This window comes from Stegostoma tigrinum, chromosome 7 (genome assembly GCF_030684315.1).
Source record: "Stegostoma tigrinum isolate sSteTig4 chromosome 7, sSteTig4.hap1, whole genome shotgun sequence".
NCBI classification, from domain to species: Eukaryota; Metazoa; Chordata; class Chondrichthyes; order Orectolobiformes; family Stegostomatidae; genus Stegostoma; species Stegostoma tigrinum.
In genome coordinates, this window is record NC_081360.1 from 50,328,391 (window position 1) to 50,350,861 (window position 22,471).

The 22,471-nt window shown below is 40.8% G+C and overlaps 2 protein-coding genes across 9 annotated transcripts in view; one reads left to right on the forward strand and one right to left on the reverse strand.

Moving 5' to 3' along the window:
• fastkd1 (FAST kinase domains 1) overlaps positions 1-5,217 on the reverse strand; it is a 46,549-nt gene extending 41,332 nt beyond the window's left edge. The window contains exons 1-2 of one of the 5 annotated variants that reach the window (XM_059647242.1): positions 5,081-5,217; positions 1,419-3,736 (exon numbers count right to left, since the gene is read on the reverse strand). The gene's annotated coding sequence lies outside the window, so the exon portion shown is untranslated. Of the gene's footprint in view, positions 1-1,418 lie in introns of all 5 variants that reach the window. The other 4 variants (XM_048535186.2, XM_048535187.2, XM_048535188.2 and 1 more) reach the window with 4 other exon arrangements.
• The window catches only part of ppig (peptidylprolyl isomerase G (cyclophilin G)), a 40,831-nt gene continuing 23,201 nt past the window's right edge, over positions 4,842-22,471 (forward strand). The window contains exons 1-4 of one of the 4 annotated variants that reach the window (XM_059647241.1): positions 5,355-5,529; positions 10,477-10,917; positions 19,567-19,648; positions 20,434-20,508. In XM_059647241.1, coding sequence (XP_059503224.1) covers positions 19,588-19,648; positions 20,434-20,508 — 136 coding nt within the window. In that variant the 5' untranslated portion in view covers positions 5,355-5,529; positions 10,477-10,917; positions 19,567-19,587. The other 3 variants (XM_048535181.2, XM_048535182.2, XM_048535180.2) reach the window with 3 other exon arrangements.

Here is a 22,471-nt window from a genome sequence, read left to right on the forward strand (position 1 = left end):
TGACTCTGTCCAATCCTAACTTTATTTTCTAAGTGATAACAGGAACTGCCAATGCTATTGGAGAATCTGAGATAACAAGGTGTAGAGGTGGATGAACACAACAGGCCAAGCAGCATCAGAGGAGCAGGAAAGCTGACGTTTCAGGTCTGGACCCTAAGGTCCGACTCGAAACGTCAGCTTTCCTGCTCCTCTGATGCTGCATGGCCTGCTGTATTCATCCAACTCTACAACTTGTTATCCCTTTATTTTCTAAGTGCCCTGTTAACACAGCCTGTATATGAATTCCAGAATTTTTCCTCTGACTGATGTTAGGCAAACAGTTCTTTGCTTCTCAGTTTTTACTATCTGCCTTCTCTCTTAAATAATGGGCCGCCTTCAAATCTTTTCAAATCATTTCAGAGTCCGTAAAATATCGTAAGACCACCACACATCCACTACTGCTCCAGCCACATGTCATAACACTCTGGGATGCAGATTCTAGGGGACAAAGCTATTTAAATCCAATTAATTTATCCAGTACTTTCTCTTCAACACTAACATCAATACCTTGAAGTTTCTCATTTATACGGCTCCATAGATCCTCTGCTACTTCTGGGAGGTCTTTCATATTTTTCTCTATGACAACAGACAGTTGTTCAGTTTCTCTGCCATTTTCTGATCCATTATAAAGTCTCCTGACATTCTTGCAGTCTACCTTTCTTAGCTTTTCCTTTTTAAATGTTCGCAGAAAATTTTAGTTCTTTTTCATGTTTCTAATTAGTTTCCTCATTCAATTTTATCTTTCTTTCAACATATTCTTACTTGTCTATTGTAGGCTTCCAAAATACAACAAATCCTCTCACTCCCCATATTTGGCAACTTTACACATCTCTGTCATAGAATCTAATGGCCAGAAGTTGGAAGACTTTGCTTCAAATTAAAAACAGAAAACCATAGATGCTGGAGATCTGAAACAAACAAAAATGGAAATTGCTGGAAACTCTGCAAATCTGGCAGAATTTGTACAGAGAAAACAGTCAATATTTTGAGTCAAAATAGATGTCGCTATACCTATTGAGTTTCTCCAGCAGTTTCCATTTATGTGTATTTTGGAAGGCTTCATTTGTTGGGTTTTTGTGCATTTTTGTTGTGATTTATGTATCACTTTAAAAAAAAGTGTTAGCTATTCCTTTTAACCTACTCCTCATAGTTCCTAACCTACTCCTCATAGTTTCATATAGTTTTTTTTAAATTCATTCACGAGATGTGGACATCACTGGCTTGGCCAACATTTATTACCATCCCTAGTTTCCCATGAGAAGGCGATGGTGAGCTGCCTCCTTGAACTGCAGCAGTTCCAGGATTTTGATACAGCAGTGCTGAAGGAACTGTGAAACATTTCCAAATCTGGGTGGGGAGTCGGTTGCAAGGAAACTTACATGCTGGAGTTTCTAATTATCCACTGCTGTTGACCTTCTAGACGATAGGCTAATGGATTTGGAAGGTGCCATCCAAATGGAGAATTTTTGCCAGTGCACCAGGTAGATGGCAAACACTACCGCAACTGAGCTTTGCTAGTGAAGGGAGAGAATGTTTGTGGATTGTTAGCGAACAAGTGGGCTGCTTTGTCCTTACTGAGATCAATCTTCAAGTGTTTTTGGAGCTGCACACATCCAGGCAAATGTAGGGTATTCCATCATACTCCTGACTTGTGCTTTACAGACAGGGAACCAGCTTTGACAGTCAGGTGAGTTAGATGCTGCAAGATTCATAGCCTCTGACTTGTGCTTGTAGCCACAGTGCTTATATGGCTAGTTCAGTTCTGGTCAAAGGCAATTCCCAGGTTGTTGATAGCAGGGGCTTTTATTTTTTTTAAATTCACACATGGATGTGGGCATTGATGGCTGGCCACCATTTACTGCTCATCCCTAGGTGCCCTCCAGAAGGTGACCGTGAGCTGCCTTCCTGAGCTGCTGCAGTCCATGTGACGGTTGATCCACAATGCCCTTAAGGAGGGAATTCCAGGATTTTGACTATCCAAAGTGAAGGAACAGCAATATGTTTCCAAGTCAGAATGGTAAGTGGCTTGGACGGACTTGCACGTGGTGGTGTTCCCATGCATTTGCCACTCATGGACTTGAGTGGACTTAGTCATGGGTTTCAAAGGCGCTAAGGAGCCATGGTCAATTTAGTGATGGCAATGTCATTACAAGTCATGTGGCAATGGGTAGATTCTCTTTTGCTGGAGATGGTCATTGCCTGGCTTTTCATAGCCCAAAATGTTACTTGCCACTTATCAGCCCAAACCTGGATATTGTCCAAGTCTTGCTGCATTTGGACACAAACTGCTTCAATTTCAGAGAAATTGCAAATGGTGCCATATATTGTGCAGTCATCAGCAAACACCCCTGCTTCTCACCTGATGATGGAGGGAAGGTCGTTGATGAATCAACTGAAGATGGTTGAGTCAAGGACACTACATTAAGGAACTCCTGAAAGGATGTCCTGGAACTGAAATGATGGATTTTGAACTACCACAATCATCTTTCTTTGTGCCAGGTATGACTCCAACCAAAGAGCCTTCCCCAAATTCCCTCAGACTCGTTTTGCTAGGGCTATTTGATGCCACACTTGGTCATATGCAACCACTCTCATTTCACCTCTGGAATTCAGCTCCTTTCTCTATGTTTGGACCAAGGCTGTAAAGAGGTCAAGAGCTAAATGGGGCTGCTGGAACCTAAACTGAATGTCAATGAAAAGGCTTTTACTAAGGGCGTACTGCTTGATAGCACTTGTGATTGCACATTCTATCACTTTCCTGACGAGGTAGTATTCGGCAGGTTGGATTTATCATGCTTTTTGTGCACTGGACATATCTGGACAATTTTGCACATTGCTGGGTAGATGTAGCTATACCAAGAACAGCTTGGCTATGATTGCAGCAAGCTCAAGAGCACAAGTCTTCAGTTCTATTGCCAGAATGTTGACAAGGTCCAGTTTTTTGGGAGTATCCTGTGCCTCTAACTGTTTCCTGATATCAATGAAGTGAATCAAATTGGCTGAAGACTGGCATCTGTGATGTCAGGGAACTCTGAAGGAGGCGAGGATGATTCAGCCACTTGGCATTTCTGGCCGAAAATTGTTGCAAATGTTGCAGCTTATCTTTTGCACTGATGTGCAATGCTTCCCTATCATTGTGGATGGTAATAGGATGTTTGTGCAGGCACTTCCTCCAGTGAGTTGTTTAATTGTCTACCACCATTCACAAACAGGTGCTGCGGGACTGCAGTGGTTAGATCTGATTCACTGGTTATGGAACTGCTTAGCTCTGCTTATCACTTCCTGTTTATGGAATTTCCCATGCATGTTGTCCTACTTTGTGCCTTCAGCAGGTGGGCACTTCAGTTTTAGGTTTGCCTGATGCTGCTCCTAGTAAATCAGCAGGATTGCCTACATTTGACCTGAAGCCATGACACCTCATGGAGTGTAGAGTCACTGTTGAAGACTCCCGGCATAAGTTCCTTCTGACTGTGTACCGGTGTGCTACTACTTCTGTTGAGTCTTTCCTGTTGATTTGCTGATGTTGCAGTTTGAAATATTGCTTACAAGATGTGATTTCATGCATTGGTCAGGAGGACTTTACTTCTTTTTTTCAAGCTTGCTAAACCATTTCCGAAGGCAGGTAAAGGTCAACTACATTGCTGTGGGTCTGGAGTCATGTGTAAGCCGATTAAAGGAGGATGGTAGTTTTCTTTCCCTAAAGTGAACCAAATGGGTTTTATGACAATGGCCTCTAAATCCAGATTCTGAAAACCGAATTAACATTGATTTGCCTAGGTAGATTCAAACCTGGGTCCCAAAAACATTATGTGTGTCTCTGGGTTACTAATTCAATGATCAAACCACTCAGCCCTTGTCTCCGCAAGCTCTCAATAACTGATTGAATACATCACGTTCGAACTTGACATAAAAATCTACATCACCAGAAGTGCACTGATGATGTTACTGAGTAGAGTGACAACGTGTTTGCAATCAAACCCAGCAGCTTGGCATGCATGTCTACAACCTCAAAGTCTACAATTGTATGGCTTGTTTCACAGAGGTTCATTTACAATGATTGCTAAACACTGCTACACAAAAAAGTCTTGCATACATTCCAAAGAATGATCCCTCCATAATTTTAGTACTAGTCAGGGTCACCCAGCCTATATGCAAATTGAATTACTGTTGTATTATTATCCAAATTTTCTATGGTAATACAGTGGTGGGAGATTCAGTAATAGCATAAAGCGATCAGAAAATGGAAGATTGGTAGGGTTATGGGGAAAAGGCAGGAGAGTCGTAAAACAAGTGACACGATGGGCCAAGTGGCTTCCTTTCCTTCTGCATCCTTTCAGTGGGTCATACTCGCACGATGTTAATTCCGAAGTATAGGCCTTCAAAGCAAAAACTAATTGAGTTTACCCATCACTTCGCACAAATAGGCAACTCAACGGGTAACAGAAACAAAATGTATCTCAATGGCTGGGATGTCGGCTCTCGGGCGCTCCCGAATAAGTGGCTGTGTTTTCTGTTCCCTTTTCGCTGCGGGCCCTCTGTAACCACAGTTATCACACATTTTAATCGTGGAGCCAGCCGCACTCATCTTCAAAACTTCGAATGCTTCTACTACAAGGGCAGGACTAGCAGCTGTCCTTTCACACCGGCATCAGCTCGGCTGCAACGAGATGGAAAGAGTTGGGGAGTGGGGGCACGAACACGGAGACAGCGGGACCTTTATTTAACCTGGGACACCGACTGCGTGGCTTGTTGCTACGGCGTGCAGTGCTGGGGGATGCTCTGCCCCCAACAGGCGAATGCTCTGTCCAGTGACCGCAGCCTCCAGTTCGAGCCGCCAGAACGCACCGATTTCTCAAAGGTACTGACGTGCTGGGAGCGCCATTTTTTTTAAAGAGGCCGAGAAAGATCCGCGAACTATTTCAGCTATAACTCCCGCCAGCAGGCACCATACCCCGCCTAGCGGTTAGTCATTCCGTCCCCTTTGAGTTCTAGGGACTTCAATCTCAATTACTCCTCTCCCAATCTTTGTGCTGATTTTTACCTGAAACCTCGGCCACCATTGTCTGGGCCACAATCCGGGAACTCGATTAGATGGTGGATCCCACCAGCCCAACACCGCATAACGCGTGCGCACCAACATAAAGCCGTCAGAGTGCGGCTGCCGCGCAACCTAGCCTGTTAACGGCGAGTGGATGGGGTGGGACCTATGCATGATTGACGTTCGTATCGACGAGTAGTGATGGCCTAGGTCAGTTCGAAGCTGCGGAGTGATGTGAATAGGCCAATGGGGGTGGCGGGCGCGGGACTGAGTGAAGCATGTTTGGTTGTCGCTGCTCGGAGCCTGCTGAATGAGGCTTAACGTTGTTGGGCCTGGAGTGCGATTGTGATCGGGTTAAAATCCCGGAATCGGTACCCGGTACAACGGCCCACTGCGTCCTTCGGGAGCCTACTCCGGTTTAGGGAGCTGTGGGGTGGACGTTGTTGGGCGAAGTGAGTTTTTTTTTGCTGGTTTAGCAACGGTCTTGTTTGGTATTTTAGTACAGCGTCTGCATTTGCTTAAAATATCTTTCAAAATTCATGGGGAAACGTCTTCAATTTATAGGGTGCGGATGACGGCAAAAATCTCGAGCGGTCCCGAATAAAACGTCTTGTTCCATCAGTGTGTTTGCTTTCGTTTCCATTTCTGAACTTCGGATGATGAACGACTTAAATTGATCGGGCAACCAAACTAAAATATTCCAGTAGTGGTATACCAAATGGTACTTAAATTTTGATGTAGACTGGGCCAAGAGATAACACCCAGAGTCTATTACAGGCATTTGTAAAAATGTAAAAAACCGTAAGGTAGCTGCTTCTTGGAAATCAGTGGAGTTTTTTTTGGTGGCCTGAGGGTGAAGGTGTGCTTGCGGATTGCGGAGAAGTTGTTGTTGATAGCCATCCAAAGACCTGGTTTTACAAACAAAAAATCCATACCGTTTCCTCATGTAGTTGTATTTTGTAATCGAATCGTCTTCTTACTCAAATTTAGGTAAAACTTGAAGATTGAAATAATTCCTACCAATGAGTATCATTGGATGCATTCTGTTTTGTTGGTAAACGCCTCCTTGGGGCCTAAACGATGTTGAAACTCCAAAAGTATTTTTTTTATCCTTTTTTAAAAATTCCTTCTATAAAAGTTTGACCTTTAATAATTACGTAAGTGTTTTCTTCAATGCAAATCCAGCAAATAAGAATTAACTTCTCTCATTATTTTAAACGAGAGAGTTGTATTCTTAATTGTTTTAAGAGCAGACTTGCATTTTTGTCATGCTTCAGCATAGACAACTGAACTTTGATGTAAGTCACATAATGTGATGTTAAGACCAAAAACTTGGTTAAAGAGATTGGTGAATCTGTGGAACACATTGGCCTTGAAGGCTGTGGAGACCAAGTCTTTGAATGTATTTAAGACAGAGATAGGCTCTTGAATAAGGGGATTGAGGGTTGGGGCAAAGCCAGAAGGATGGGGTTGCAAAACATATCAACCTTGATTGAGAGATGGAGCAGACTTGATAGGCTGAATGGCCTGATTCTGCTCCTGTATTTCAGTCTTGTGGTCTAGGGTGTTGAGGAGATATTTTTGGATGGACTTTCAGAACTAATGGGTCATGGTTGTGGAATGATGAAAATTAAGGGACCTTGTTGCAGGACTGTAGAAGGTTTCAGTTATAGGAAAGGTCTATTTGTGAAGGAATATAAAAACCAGGATGACATTTTTAAATGAGATAACAAGATGTAGAGCTGGATGAACACAGCAGGCGAAGCAGCTTCAGAGGAGCAGGGAGAACAGACATTTTGGGCCTAGACCCTTCGAGGCCCAAAACGTCAGCTTTCCTGCTCCTCTGCTGCTTGGCCTGCTGTGTTCATCTAGCTCTATGCCTTGTTACCTCAGATTCTCCAGCATCTGCAGTTCCTACTATGACATTTTTAAATGAGTCAGTTTTGGTCCTTGCATTCATATAGGTCAACAAATATGTTGGTGAGCAAGACTTAGTGGGAGTTAGAATAAGGCAGAAAAGCTTTGAATTATCTTACTTATAGCACGTAAAAGGGGGAAAACTAGTCGCAGGAACATTGAAATATTCAAGTCTAAAGATAACCAAGTGATGGGTTTCAGCACTAGGTGAGGGCAGGAGCAGAACCATAAAACAGTTACAGCACAAAAGGCATTTAGCTATCATGTCAAACATAAGCAACAAAATCAGAAACAAAGTTGCTGGAGAAGCTGAGCAAGTCTGGCAGCATCTGTGGAGGAGAAAGCAGAGTTAACATTTCGGATCTGGTGACCTTTCCTTAGAACTGATAGTGGCTGGGAAAATGTCAGTTTAGGCAATTGGAAGCTGATTTCTGGGTCATTTACAGTGCTGTGTGTTTGCGCAATGTGGATCAGTTGTAGACAGTGGTTAGGGAAAGGGCTGGAGTTGGTGTCCAGGGAGCAGATACAAACTTGTTTATCCAGTACTGGATTTTACACTAGCAGTATTGACATTACAGTGGAAGAGTCGAGAGATGATGCATTTGTTATGACCATATTGTTTATTGTTGTCAATTAAGTTCAGCAATAAATATTCTTAAAATTACATAAAATTGTTGAGACAATATAATTTAAACAAGCCACTTAAAGGTTTGAATTTATCGATATTTAGACATTCCAAACTTTTGAGGTGCATAGGTATCAAAAGTGAATACTTGCCATCGTTATTCTAAGAATAGTTTAAATGTTCTAACGTAAACAGTATGCAATGACTTTGGTTTTTGTTGAATTATCTTGTTCAATTTCATTGTTTTACCATTCTCCTCGCAATTCACTTAATGGAATCAATGGACTAAGTTCCACATTTCAATCACTATTTTGAATAAACCTTTTCTAACTTTTATTTCAATTGACATGTTTTCTTTAAACTTTCTGTCCACACTGTCAATCAGTAGAGTAAGTTTTGCAGCTATTGCTGTCTGCATATCATAATCTGTCTTAACCTTGAAGACCTCTACGAGTTGACTCCTTATTGTTTTACAGCTCTACTTGAAAAGAATGCAAATCCAAATCAAACTTCATAATTGTAACCCCTCATTCAAATCATCGAGTAAATTTTAGTAGTGCACCATCCTTTGCTTTTATATTCCCCATATAATGGGTGCCTAAACCACAACAATAAGATAACTATGTTCTAAACAACATTTTGTGCAAGCCCGTTTTTTTATAAACCTTACATTTGTAATTAAAAACGAATGTAAATCCTGTTTTTTTAGCCTATATTATGACTGTGTCTGTCCTCTCCACGTTATGCACATTAAGGTCCCTCTGCTGAGTCAGTCCGTTTAAGATTTTAACTTTTAAGATTTATTTTGTTTTTCAATTCTTTAAAAAAAATGCTTTCTACAGCAAATCACAACTGCCCATTCTGCTAGTCAAGTCTATATCCTCCTACAAAATTCACAGTCCTTGTGTTCCAAATGACCAAATTTGGAGCCAGCAGCAACTTTAATTATTGTTCCTTCTCTAACCAAAAACAGGAAGTTTGCATATGTAGTAAATATCAAATGGAATGCCGCTCATCCCAGATGTCTAATCAAGCATACTTCATTTTTCCCTTATCCTTTGTTTTCTGTCCTTATTCTTTGCCTCTGTTCCATCCATTTCTCTACATATGTGACTACATTATCCTGATTTCAGTCACCGTTATCTTTGCCATCGGCCTCTTGTGTTAGACCATATCAAGTGCTTTATGAAAAGTCTTAGCTGCTGCATATTCAGTTGTTTCTTCAAATACCATGTAGGTCAAGCCTAGTTGTCCTCTGCAAACCAGATTCACTGACCCTGATTCATGATTCATTACTTTGTCCCAAGCATTTAATCATTCCAACTAATATTATGGATTTCAATAGTTTGCTAACAATTGATGACTACTCTACCTTTTACATGTTGATTATTTGTTTTTCCTCAAAAATAAGAGTATGTTTGTCACTCTCAAGTCCCCTGGCATATTGTTTCCCATGTAACTTTGGAAGGTTATCGTCAGAAATAGGTTGATTTTATTTCAGTGTTGTTTTCATGCACAGACACAATGTTCTTTTCCTCGATTTTGCAGTATAATGTACATTTTTCTGGAATATAGAAATTATAACATTATATATTTGACATGCTAGGTGATATTTTGGATATCATTGTGTTTGTACATATGGATCTGTATTAAGTTGTGCTTGTCTGCAAATAATTCTGTCACATTGGTGTCTGATTGGCTCACAATTTCAATATTTATAAAACAGCAACAAATCAAAACTTGGAACAGATGGGGGGGGAAATAAGCAAGAATGGAAACATTAAACTTGAATTTCAAGGATGGACAATTAACAAAATATGTCAGAATACTGAAAAGAAACAACAAACTCATCAAATTGATCCACTTCTTTTGAAAACCCTTTCAACTGTTTTAGATTCTGCACAAGGTGTGGACTCTCCTAGTAGGTGGTAGGGTGGAAAAATAACAATGGTGGGTTAACAGAGGAAAGTAGTTATTCCTGTTTACTCAAGAGTACTTTCTACATTGTAGAAATTGTATGTGACAATTTATTCTGATGGAATCTTTTACGAAATCTCATCTGACAGCACATTGCCGGTTCTTAAAACATTGTCCTTCAAATGCAGAAACTTGTGGTTGGTTGGCTTGCCAAGCTGTTCGTTGTTCCGCAGACGTTTCATTACCCTTCTGGGTACGATCATCAATGCAGCCTCCGATGAAGCGCTGTTGTTTTCTCGCCTGGTTTTTAAACTGTGGAGTCCTTTGAGCTAGATTACCTCGCTTGTGGTTTTCCTTCGTAGTGGAGTTTTATGGATTCGAGTTCGATGTTTGTTGATGGCTTTCTGTGTGGAGTACCAGACTTATAGAAATTCCCGTGTCTGTCTCTGCTTTGCTTGTCCCAGTTGAAGTGGTGATTCTCCTTATTTATGTGGATTGAGATGAGTAAGTATTAGTCATGTCTTTTGGCAGCCAAATGGAAGAACCTCACCAAACGAGAGAGCGCAACCCGCGAACAACTCTACTTCCTACATGGATGCCTCAGGAACTAGGTATCATCATGCAGTGTGAGATACAAACCACTCATCAGCAACCCATGTTTCCATTCTTGCTTATTTCCCCCCCCATCTGTTCCAAGTTTTGATTTGTTGCTGTTTTATAAATATTGAAATTGTGAGCCAATCAGACACCAATGTGACAGAATTATTTGCAGACAAACACAACTTAATACAGATACATATGTACACACACAATGATATCCAAAATATCACCTAGCATGTCAAATATATAATGTTATAATTTCTATATTCCAACAAGCCTGCAAAACAGCAGCTACAAAAAAAATGACCAATGCTCACTCATCTCTATCCACATGGATCAGGAGAACCATCACTTCGACTGGGACAACACCAAGATCTTGGGACAAGCAAAGCAGGGACAGGCACGGGAATTCCTAGAAACCTGGTCCTCCACAAAGAAAGCCATCAACAAACACATCAAACACAACCGCATATACACTCCACTATGAAGGAAAACCAGAAGTGAGGTAATCCAGCTCAATTGACGCCAGAGTTTAAAAACCAGGCAGGAAAACACCATGACGCTTCATTGGAGGCTGCACTGATGACGTTATCCAGCAGGGTAATGAAATGTCTGTGGAACAACAAACCAGCTAAGTGAGCCAACCAACCACGATACCCACAACCCGAGCTACAAATCTACTCCGAAACCTGAGAAATGATGATGCTCATGTGCCTCTGCTGCCCATGTCCTTCAAGGTCACAGGGTCATGGGTTTCAAAGGTACTGTCCGAGGAGTCTTGGTAAGTTGCTGCAGTGTGTCTTGTAGATGATATCTATTGCTGCAGCTGTGCATTGGTGTTGGAGCACCTGAATATTTAAGGTGGTGCGTGGGGTGCCAATCAAGGGATTGTTTTGTCCTGGATGCTGTTGAGCTTCTTGAATATTGAAGTTGCATCCATCCAGGCAAATGGACAGTACTTCATCAGACTCCTGACTTGGGCTTTGTAGATGGTTGGACTGGCATTTAGAAAACTGGAATTGATTTACTTATCACAGAATTGCAACCTTTTGAGTTGGTCTTGTAGCACAGTATTTTAAATGGTTAGTCCAGTTCAGTTTCTGGCACACTGTAACCTCCAGGATGTTGGCATCGGAGGATTCATGCATGTCAAGGTCATGGTTGATTCTCTCTTGTTGAAGATGGTCATTTACTGGTACTTGTTTGACACAAAGGTGATTTGCCACTCATTGTCTCAGGTCTGAATGTTTACCAAGTTTTGCTGCATGTGAACATGGATTGCTTAAGAATGTGAAGAAGGTGAATGGTATAAAACATTCTGCAGTAATCAGCAATCATCCCGTCATCTGATGTTATGATGGAGGGATGGTTGTTGGTGAAACAGCTGCAGATGGTTGGACTTTCTTCACAACGCCAAGTATCTCCTGTCGTGATGCCTGGGCCTGAGATTGTTGAATTCCAATTAAGTGTATCTCTAACAAGCGGAGAGCTTTCCTCCAGTTCACATTGATTTCCAGTTTTGTTAGGATTCCTTGAAGCTATACTTTGTCATTATAATCCATTAACATCAAGGGTGGGCATTCTCTGGCCAGCTGTGGAATTCAACTGTTTTGTTTATGTTTAGACTGAGGCTGTAATGAGGTGACCCTGATCAAACCCCAGTTGAGTGTGACTGAGCAGTTTGTGACCAACAAGTGGTACTTGCTGAGCAATGTTGACTACCTCTTAGATCACCTTTGCTGATAATCAAAAGTAAACTGTTAGATCAGTAATTAGCTAGATTGAATTTTTTCTGTGGTCATCACATAGCTGGAAAGTTTTCTAAATTTCTTGAAATTCACTACAAAAGTGGTACTCTCCTCCATTGAGTAAGGAAAACACTGTTGTCTAGCAATCAGAAAAAAATTCTTATCTCTATCACACACAGGTCTATTGCTGCATATTCAGATAAAGTATGTCAAATACAACTATCTAAAACCTGGATTTGTTTGCAAGTTGGACACTGCTTGCATCAACTTGTAGAAGAATTCACTAGGACAATTTGCTAGGCACTACATTGATACAGTGTGACTCTAGACAAGCTACCTGATTCGTGTGCCAACATATCCTGCACTCTAAATCATCCTTGATCCAACACCCCTGAAAAAAAGCTTGTCACATTCCTCATAATGTTTCATATAGATAAGCTCGGGTTATGTTTTAATCAGATTTAACATGCTCAGAATGTTTAGAACCTCACTTTACAGATAAGTAATCACACAGCCTTCTTTGGCTTTAAAAAAATGAGCTTGACCTGAATTACCCACGACCCAAGCCTTCCAACCCAAGTCCAGAACTCACCGTGTATTCCTCATGCATATATACATCCTGCAGGGAATGGAATTGAAGCAAGTGGTAAAGGATTTTCGCTGTTAGAATGAACAACTTCTGGAAATATTTGTGATAAATCCTGTTAGACTGTACCTAAAATAACATGTTCTTCATTGTGTTCACAGGACAATTCCCTGTAAAGTGAAGTATACCATATCACCCTTGAACAAGACATTGATTAAGCCTCAATTAAGCACCTAAAAAATAGAAGCAAGATCATTGCTCCAAAGCCAGCTCTGCACTCAGTATGAACGTGATCTGTCTATGTCACCTCCAGTTTCCATCTCTATTCCCATATTCCTTGTTTCCCATGATGTCCAAAAGGCCAGTTAGGAAACTGCACTTTTTTTTTGTTTTGGTTTTTCTCATCTTGGAGGATATTGAAACTGTAGAAAAGATGGACAGGTGGACAGGCTTAAATTCCTAGTTTGGTAGATACAAAATGCTAAATATGTTTTAGAAAAGCATCCCTTCAAATTCTAGAGACTCAGAGGAAATAAACCAAAATATAATTTTGTGAGCCAAATAGTTTAACATATAAATTTGGAGAACCACACATAGGGAAGGGCAGAATTATGTTGTATGTTCGGAAGTTCTTTCTCCAGAGAGAAGCAGATCATGGAACAGATCGCTGATTCAAGTAATCATTGCATGGTTAATTTGATGTATTCCTTTAAGAGAGAGCTAGATCTGTTTCTACATGGACTGGCAATCGGTTTGTACAAGAAGTTGGCATTCTGTTGTAACGTTTGCAGTTTTGTTCTCAGCTAGTTTTGGTAGCTGTAAGGAATCAAATGGGAATTTTTCTTGACTTTCTCCACTTAATTGACCAGTATTCCTGGTATTTTGCCCCTTTCTACAGGTGACTCTGGTTGAGGAAGCTTGTACTGTGATGCATATCATAACAATGTGAGCGGGTTGGATGGAACAATTATTCTTTTCTAGCACATTATCTTTTCTACTTTTGTAAATGTACAAGTAAGATGTTTACCAAAACATGAGTATGATTGATGTAGTGATACATTAATTGATAGGTAACAGCAAGTGTAGCAATAATTGATTTTTAGTGATAATAGAATAGCTTTGAAGCAGCTTTATGTATATGCTCTTTTAAGCACTTGCTAACAACCTGAATTGATTTAGGCAGAGTAAGGCAATTAATAACTTTCAACCTTATTTAAGGTTTCTGGGGCAATCTTCAACCCCTTTTTACCATAGAGCAGTGCTGGGCAAAGAATTTTTATTGAATTCATGTTCTGAACATGCATATTTTTAAAAAGTGTTTTCTGAAAGATCTTTTCAAAATTAAATCAATTTCCAGCTTTTTCACAGACCTGCTCACTACCTATAGGAGGGAGAAGGAAAGATTGAATAAATTAAAAGGGAATGACCAGGCAATAGATCAATTTAGTAATAAAAGTAATGATAATATGACAGGAAGAGACAGTGATGACAGATTTAAGACTATGCCAACAGAAAAGTCTATGCTCACACACAGTTTTAAAACTTGGAGTTAGAGGGCCTGTACATGAAAGCCTGTAGCATTTTTAATAGTACAGATGAATTGGCAGCACAACTAGAAATTCATATGTATTACTTTCTTTAATTCACTCATGATATGTGGGCAACGGTGCCTGGACCAACATGTTTGCCTGCCCCTAATTGCTGTTAAGGTGGTAGTGAACTGTCTGCTTAAACTGCTGCAGTCCATATGCTGTAGGTTGACCCACAGTGATGTTGGGGGAGGTGGAGGAGCTCCAGGATTTTGACCCAATAGCGCTGAGAAACAGGCAGTGTATTTCCAAGTCAGGATGGTGACCGGGTTGGAGGGGAACTTGCTGGCAGTGGTGTTCCCATCTGTCTGCTGCCCATGTTCTTTGAGGTGGAAGTTGTTGAGGGTTTTGAAGGTGCTGTCTAAGGAGCTTTGGTGAATTTCTACAGTACGAAATAATCATTGCACGTGCGCTTCCGAAACTAATTTTGAATCGGTGATGCAATGAGGGATTTGTGGGTGGTGTGGGAGGGTTGGGGAGTGAGTTTTGTAAAGCAATAATTGGACCTTAAACTATTTGAATCAGCTCTGCCCAATTTTAGCAAAGGAAGCTCCAATGATTTAAAGGACCCATGCATCTGTCAGCAATCATTTGGAGGTTGTTGGCAGCCATTGCTGTCCTGAGCTAGAATTCTGTCTGGCAAAGCATTGGGGTCATGATTTAGAGTTTAGGAAACACCTCATGACAGAGATTTGACAGTGAGGAAACCAAAACAGGGAAACAGTCAGTTTAACTTCTTTGCCATGCAGTCCTCTACACACTTACTGATGATGTCTGTGACAGTAGTGACATACTCATTGAGGTTGACTGCTGAGTTATTGAATATGTGCCTGTCCATCAACTCTGAGCAGTTACATTAGAGCTAATCTGTCATCTCAGATCAGCACTGAAAGACTTTCTGTACTGGATCTTCATGCTTCAGTTTCTGCTTGTAAACTAGGAGAAGGTGCCAAGCCTTGTGGTCTGATTTACCAAAATGCAGGCGGGGGATGGAGCAGAAGGCAATTTTGGTTATGTAGTAAGGGTCAAGGGTGTTTGGGCCTCTGGTAGGACAGGAGACATATTGATGGTATCTTGGTAGCATACTCTTGAATTGCCCTGGTTGAAGTCACCGGCTACAATGAACAAGGCCTCGGGGTATTTCATCTTAAGGCTTTTCAGAGTGCCTATGTTCTTTTGGTAAAAATTACCCTAAGCTATGAAGCACGCGTTCATTTCTTAAATCTTGACCATTGCGGGTCCATTGTCGTGCCTTTTGTGAAGTTGCTCCCTCTAACACAACATACCCCTCACAATTTTTGCAGTTTTTTTTTAAGATTTAGGACCCTAGCTTTGGATTGCAGTACTTCAATTTTATTCTCAATGAAGAAATCGCGTTTTGGTAATTTTTCCTAAAGGGCCTCTCACTGCAAAATTATTAATTAGCCTGTTCTTACTGCATATAACCAAATTCAGGATTACATCCCCACATTGAGTTAGTTTCTCAACATACATCATATTCAACATTCATCTTGTGTACTAGAATTCATCTACTATGGTTTTGCCCAATCTATATGTAGATTACAATAATTCATAATTAATGTAGTGCCTTGTTGCATGGATCTCAAATTTCCTGTTTAATGCTGTCCCCTACCTCACATACTGTTTGGAGGCCTGTCAAGAACTTGCACTAATATTTTCTGCTCCTTGGTGTTTCTTAGCTCCACCCAGACTGACTCCGCATCTAGATTTTCTGCACCAGTATCCTTTTGTATTGTTGCACTGATCTCATCTTTTATTAACACCACCCATTTTCTTTACTGTTATGCCATTTTTTCCTAAAGATTGCAGCTCCTTGGATATTTACTTCCTAGGCTTGGTGACCCCACAGCCATATCTCTGTAATAGCTATCATAACATACCTAGGTACAACTATTTGCAACCGCAGTTGCAATTACAACAAATTCATCTATTTTATTGCAAATTATATTCCATAATCTATTATCAATAATTTGGATGTGGGGATGAAATGTATTTTTCCACATTTGGAGAATATATAAAACAAGTTGAACTTGTTTTGTGAGGATGATGCAAAGACACTCAACGTTTTGGAGAGACTAATAGTAGGCAAAAAAATTTGCAGAAGTAATATAACTGATAAATGTCTAAATGTCCACTTTGGTAGGAAAAACGAAATGGTGGGAGACGTGTTGAACTTCAGTAACTTAGTGTCCTTGTTCTTGAGTCAGTGAAAGTTTTTGTATACAAATATTGCAAGCACCTTAATGATTACAAGCAGAATTGAATATAAGAGTAAAGGTGCCTCACTAAGTTACATCAGAGATAGTGAGAACTGCACATGCTGGTGTAAGAAACAACGCAGCGTGGAGCTGGAGGAACGCAGCAGGCCAGACAGCATCAGAAGAGCAGCAAAGGTCACGTTTTGGTTCGGGACCCTTCTTCACAAATTTCTGAAGGTCCCAACCCAAAACGTAAACTTTCCTGATCCTCTGCTGTCTCTGCATAGTAAGATTGCACTTGGAGGATTAAATGCAGTTTTGGCCACCTTAACTGTGGAAAGAGAGAGTGCAGCAGAAGTTTCACAAAACCAAATGAGAAAAGATTCAACAGACCATCTTTTATTCTAAGACCAGCGACTGTAGGCGAGCTCGTTCAAACATAAAAATCTATTCTAGGAATTATCAGAGTAGATGCAGGAAACATGTTTTCTCTGGTGAGAGGTGGGGGGGCTCGATGGAAATTTAGAACCAGGCAACACAGTTTCTAAACAAGGGGTAGGCCATGTAGGATGGGATAAAGAGTAGTTCTTCACTTGGAGGGTGATGATACTTTGGAATTCTTGGCCTTCAAGACCTGTGGAGGCTAAGTTTTTGATTACGTTCAAGAAAGGCATTGATAGATTTCTACAGATTAAAAACACCTAACGATACAAAGACGGTGCAGGACAATGGTTATTTACTTCAAGGTCAACCATGATGTCACTAAATGGTCGAAGGAGTTCAAACAAATGAGCTAGTGGCCTACTTATGAATTAAGTAGTGAATACAAAATTTACACTTGCTACAAATGTGAAACAAAAGCTGGAAACAGCAGGCTAGTTAGCAGTTATGAAGAAGCACACTTCAGTATTTTGGATTTTAAAAGAACATAAGGTGCCAAAAATATTATATTAGTCATTACCTGGAAATTATGGTTTGCCTCACCTTAGTTGCCATGTTAATTTCCAATTTTATCATTTTAGTATCAACACTGATTTTCAAAATATTTTACCCACAAAAATGTATTTTGTGTCATACAAGGATTTGAGAGTGGATATTTAGACTGTCAGATTGTAAGCATAGGAGCAGAAATAGACCATTCACCCGTTGAGTCTGATCTAACATTCAACGAGATTGTGGCTGATCTGATAATCCTCATATCCACTTCACTGCCCTTTCCCCTTGATTACCCTGCTGATTAAAAATCTGTCTCAATCTTGACCATGTTCAACCCACCCTCCGACGCCCTGTGTAGTATTGATTTTTTGAGAATTCACAACCATCAGAGCAAAGAGACTCCTCCGCATCTCTCTGTCTTTAATATGTAATCCTAATTCTGAGATCATTCCCTCTCATCCTAACCTCTCCACAAAGGAAACAACCTTTCCACATCTATCCTGTCCTCTAAGAACCTTAAGTTTTCAATAAATAAATTACAATGAGAGAAATTTACAAATGAATATGGATATATTAAGTGAATGGGCAAAAACTTGGCAGATGAAATTTAATGTGAACAAGTTCGAGGTTCTCCCTTTTGGTCAGATAAACAAGCAATTTATTATCTAAATGGGGAGAAATTCAGAGTGCTTCAGTACACTGGGATATGGGTATCCTTGTGCATAAATTGCAGTAAACTAATATGCAGGTACAGCAGATAATAGAAAGGGAAATGGAATTTTGGCATTTATTGCTAAATTGATAAAGTATACAAAACATTAGTGAGACAGCACCTGGAGTATTGCACATAATTTTGATCCCTTTACTTAGATGAGAGATTTGGTTGCATCAGAGACGGTTCAGAAGAGGTTCATTAGGTATGTTCCATCGGAGGGGGGTTGGGGTGGGGTTTATCTTATGAAGAGAGATTGAGCAGTTCAAGCCTATATTCTTTGGGGTTTAGAAGAGTGGTGTAGATCAAATTGTGTACATAATTTGCCATAAGGGACTGAAAAATTAGACATATAAACGATTTTTCCTCACATGGGCAATTTGGAAAGAATGGTCATAATTTCAGGACAAGGAGTGGCAGATTTAAATCGGAGATGAGATGTTACTTCTCTCAAAGGATTGTGAATCTGTGGAGTTCGTACCCCAGAGTCTGGTGGATGTTGGGGCACTGAATTAAATTTGAGGAGGAGCTAGATTTTTAACTAGTAAGGGGTTGAAGAGTTATGGAAAGCAGGCAGAAAAGTGGAGTTGAGGCTGAGATAAGATAAGCCATGATGGTATCAAATTGCAGACCATGCTCAGGAGGCTGAATTGTCTACCCCTGCTCCTAGCTCTTATGCTCTAGTAAGGTCACTTCTCATTCTTCGATATGCAAACTAGCACAGGCTCAATCTTTTAAATCTGTCCTTGTGTGACAGTCCCTCAGTACCTGGTATCAGCCTTGGACTGCCTCCAATGCCAGCGTATCTTCCTCTAGGTAAGGGGCCCAAAACTATTCACAGTTTTGTAGCAAAGATCTGCCTGTAAAATGTTAGCAAGATCTCCTTACTTCTGCATTACATTCACTTTGAAATAATGGTCAACATTGCATTTGCCTTTTCTAATACCCACTGGACTTTTTGCTGGCTATCTTTGATTCTTGGTGGGGATTCCCAATTTCTCTTGTTCTGTAGCTTTCTGCTGATTTTCTCCCTTTTAAGTAACATATAACTCCTCTGTTCTTCCTGCTAAAAAGCATAACCTCATATTTTTGCTCACTCACTTAAGCTGTCTCTATCCCTCTTCAGGGATACTCATTACTTGCCTTCCCACCTACTTTTGTCATCCATAAACTTGGCTCTGGTACATTCACTTCCATCATCCCGAATCAATAACACGTTATAAATAATTGTAGCCCCAGTACTGACCCCTGTGGCACACCACTAATGAAGACTAAGGTAAAGTATTTATTCAAATCCTTTGCCATTTCCTAGTTCCCCCACTATTATTTCCCCAGCCTCATTCTCTAAGGGGTTTATGTTCATCATTTGTTGTTAGCGGAGCAGCTTGTTATTCAGCTTGTACGTAGGCCTTTTCTCTGCCTCGTATAACTGCTGTCTGTGGCTACAAAATTAAATTTTGCTTGCCTGCAAACAGAAATTGTAGACTGCCCAGCTTTAAGCTTCGAAAATAATTAGATCACATTTAGTGAGATCTAAGGGTGAACATGCAAAGAAGAGTGACTTTGTTCATAAGATTGCAATGTGAGTAAACCCCTTATGCTGAATTATTGACTTATTATGGCATCTGTTTCTTTTGCAGTAACTACAGCTCGTGCAAAGCATGGGGGTGAAAACACAGCGTCCTCGATGTTTTTTTGACATAACTGTCAATAATCTGCTTGGTGAGGGAAATGTACTAAAGCAATTATGTAACTTGCATGAACACAAACTTTCAATATACTGAAATGACCATGGCTCAGGTTTAACTTTTTGAATTCATTTTGTTGTATTATAATCGCAAACATTTTACTGACGTTGTTCTTTAAGAATCTGCAATTGGTTTGGAACTTTGTTGCCATTTCAAGTTCTGCGGCTGAAGGAATACGTACATTTATTGGGAATGAGAGTAGAATGCGTTGGCATTTTTAGAATGTTACAAACATAAATGAATAAATTATAATGTTTAAAGTTGAGGATGCTCTTCTTCAAGAAACATAGGACAAAAAATTTTGGTCCAAAATGTACTGTAAGGGTTCTTGTGGTGCAGTGTTAGTGTCCCTAACTCTGAGCCAGCAGGCCTGGGATCGAATCCAACCTGCTCCAGAGGTATGTGATTGATTTTAAAAAAGAATAGTGTTTTGAATCCGCATCAGTCAATCTCGTGTTATGTACGGCACAGGTTAGATGCAAACAAAAACACACTTTACACATTATGAGCATGATGCATTAACTGAAGCTGTAAAAGATCTTTCTTCCTGCTTCAATATGAAATTTCCACTTCTGTCAAATTGCCTTCCTTGAATGAAGTTGTCACTTAGAGTTGCGAGTGTTTTGATATAGTTTTGCAAATTGTTGATAAAGTTAGTAACTAAATGAATGTAGTATGAAGTATGTAGCAATAGAATTTTAATTATACTTTTTTAAGACTTTAAGATATAATTGATTCATTTTGTGTTTTTTTTTACAGTAGGGAGAGTTGTCTTTGAATTGTTTTCAGATGTGTGTCCAAAGACTTGCGAGAACTTTCGCTGCCTCTGTACAGGTTAGTTGCAGGATAGTACTGAGTTCTTTGATCTAGACCTAAGAAAGATGTTTTGGTTTTGTTAGATATTGGATTGAATCTTCCAATCTGGGTAGAATCCCTACTTTCTGACCCAACTCGGATGAAAAGTAACCACTTACATTTGGAGGAGTTTTCAGGTGAACATCTAAGGCAAGAGCCTTCCCTGTCAAAGCAACGTAGTCCAGTCTGGGAATCCATGCAAGTAGCAGTGAAGTGCATCGGTGCTAAAACAAAATTCCTTTTTCTGCTGTATCTACTCCACTCCAAGGTTTTGAAGTCCTAAGCTTATTCTGACAGCAGCTATGAAAAAGTAAGTGAGGGGACAGAGTGGCTAATTGGAAGGGGGAAGTTGGCTGCAGGAGGGAAATAAGGTAAAGGTAATTGGAACGTAAATGTGAGGTTTTGCACTTTGGAAAAAAGAATACAGGCATGCACTATTTTCTAAACGGTGAGAAAATTCGCAAATCAGAAGTGCAAATGGATCTGGAAGTGTTGGTCCAGGATTCTGTAAAGGTTAACTTGCAGGTAGAGTCTGTAATTAAGAAAGCGAATGTAATGTTGTTGTTTATCTCAAGAGGGTTGGAATATAAAAGCAGCGATGTGCTTCTGAGGCTTTATAAGGCTCTAGTTAGGTCCCATTTAGAATACTGTGTCCAATTTTGGGCCCCACACCTCAGGAAGGACATACTAGCCCTGGAGCGTGTCCAGCGGAGATTCACACTCTTGATCCCTGGAATGGTAGGTTTAATGTATGATGAACGGCTAAGGATCCTGGGATTGTACTCATTAGAGTTTAGAAGGTTGAGGGGAGATCTAATAGAAACTTACAAGATAATGTATGGTTTAGAAGGGGTGGACGCTAGGAAGTTGTTTCTTTAGGCGGGGAGACTAGGACCCGTGGGCACAGCCTTAAAATTAGAGGGGGTAAATTTAAAACTGAAATGAGATGACATTTCTTCAGTCAGAGAGTGGTGGGCTTGTGGAATTCGTTGCCGCAGAGTGCAGTGGAGGCCGGGACGTCAGATGCCTTCAAGGCAGAGATCGACAAATTCTTGATCTGAGAAGGAATCAAGGGCTACGGGGAGAGTGCAGGGACGTGTTGTTGAAATGCACATCAGCCATGATTTAAATGGCGGAGTGGACTTGATGGGCCGAATGGCCTTACTTCCACTCCTATGTCTTATGGTCTTATGGAATGAATGTCTGGTGGAGTTGGCGAAGGTGACCGTAAGTGACTGGGTAAAGGCTTAAGGTAAGTCTGTGGGTATAGACTTTAGGGTGTTGTTTGGAATCTTGGGGATGGTTGCTGAGGTTTGGAGGAGGTAAGAGGTGTGGCTGGGGTGTTAAGGAATGACAGAGTGGGATGGTACATGGAGTTTGTTTTGTGGAGGCTAGGGGAATGCTTGGAAATTGAGGGTCTGCATGTGTGCATATCTGGGAGCAAAGAGTGTATGGAACGTAAGGAAGTTGGTGGCAGGGGCCAAAGCATGCGGGAGTCGGTGATTGGGGTGAGGCACAGAGTCCGTGCTGGTGGGAAAGGGTGCAGGAACCTTTTGAGGAGTGTGTGGGTGTCGATGGGGTTCTGGTTGTGGGATTCAAGAGAGGCTGGGATGAGAGGAATGAGTCCTGTATGGGAGGCAATATGTGACGATCCGGAGTGGATGTGAGAGTTGGTCAAGATTGTTGGCAGATGGACACTAAAGCTGGGAGGTGTCACCTTTCTGTTTCAGGACAGGTTGTGAAAATTGTGGGAGCTGAGAGATGGTTGGGTGGTTACGGGAATCGGGGTGCTCAGTTTGTCTGGAAGTTGAGGGCTACTGTGGCAGTAGGGACAGTTCATGGCGGCTGTGGAAGTTGGTGAGAGTTTAGGGGAACTGTGGGAGTTGGTGGGGGGTGGGGGGTGATGTTTAGGGGTGACCATGAGTATCAAAGGGAATTGGGG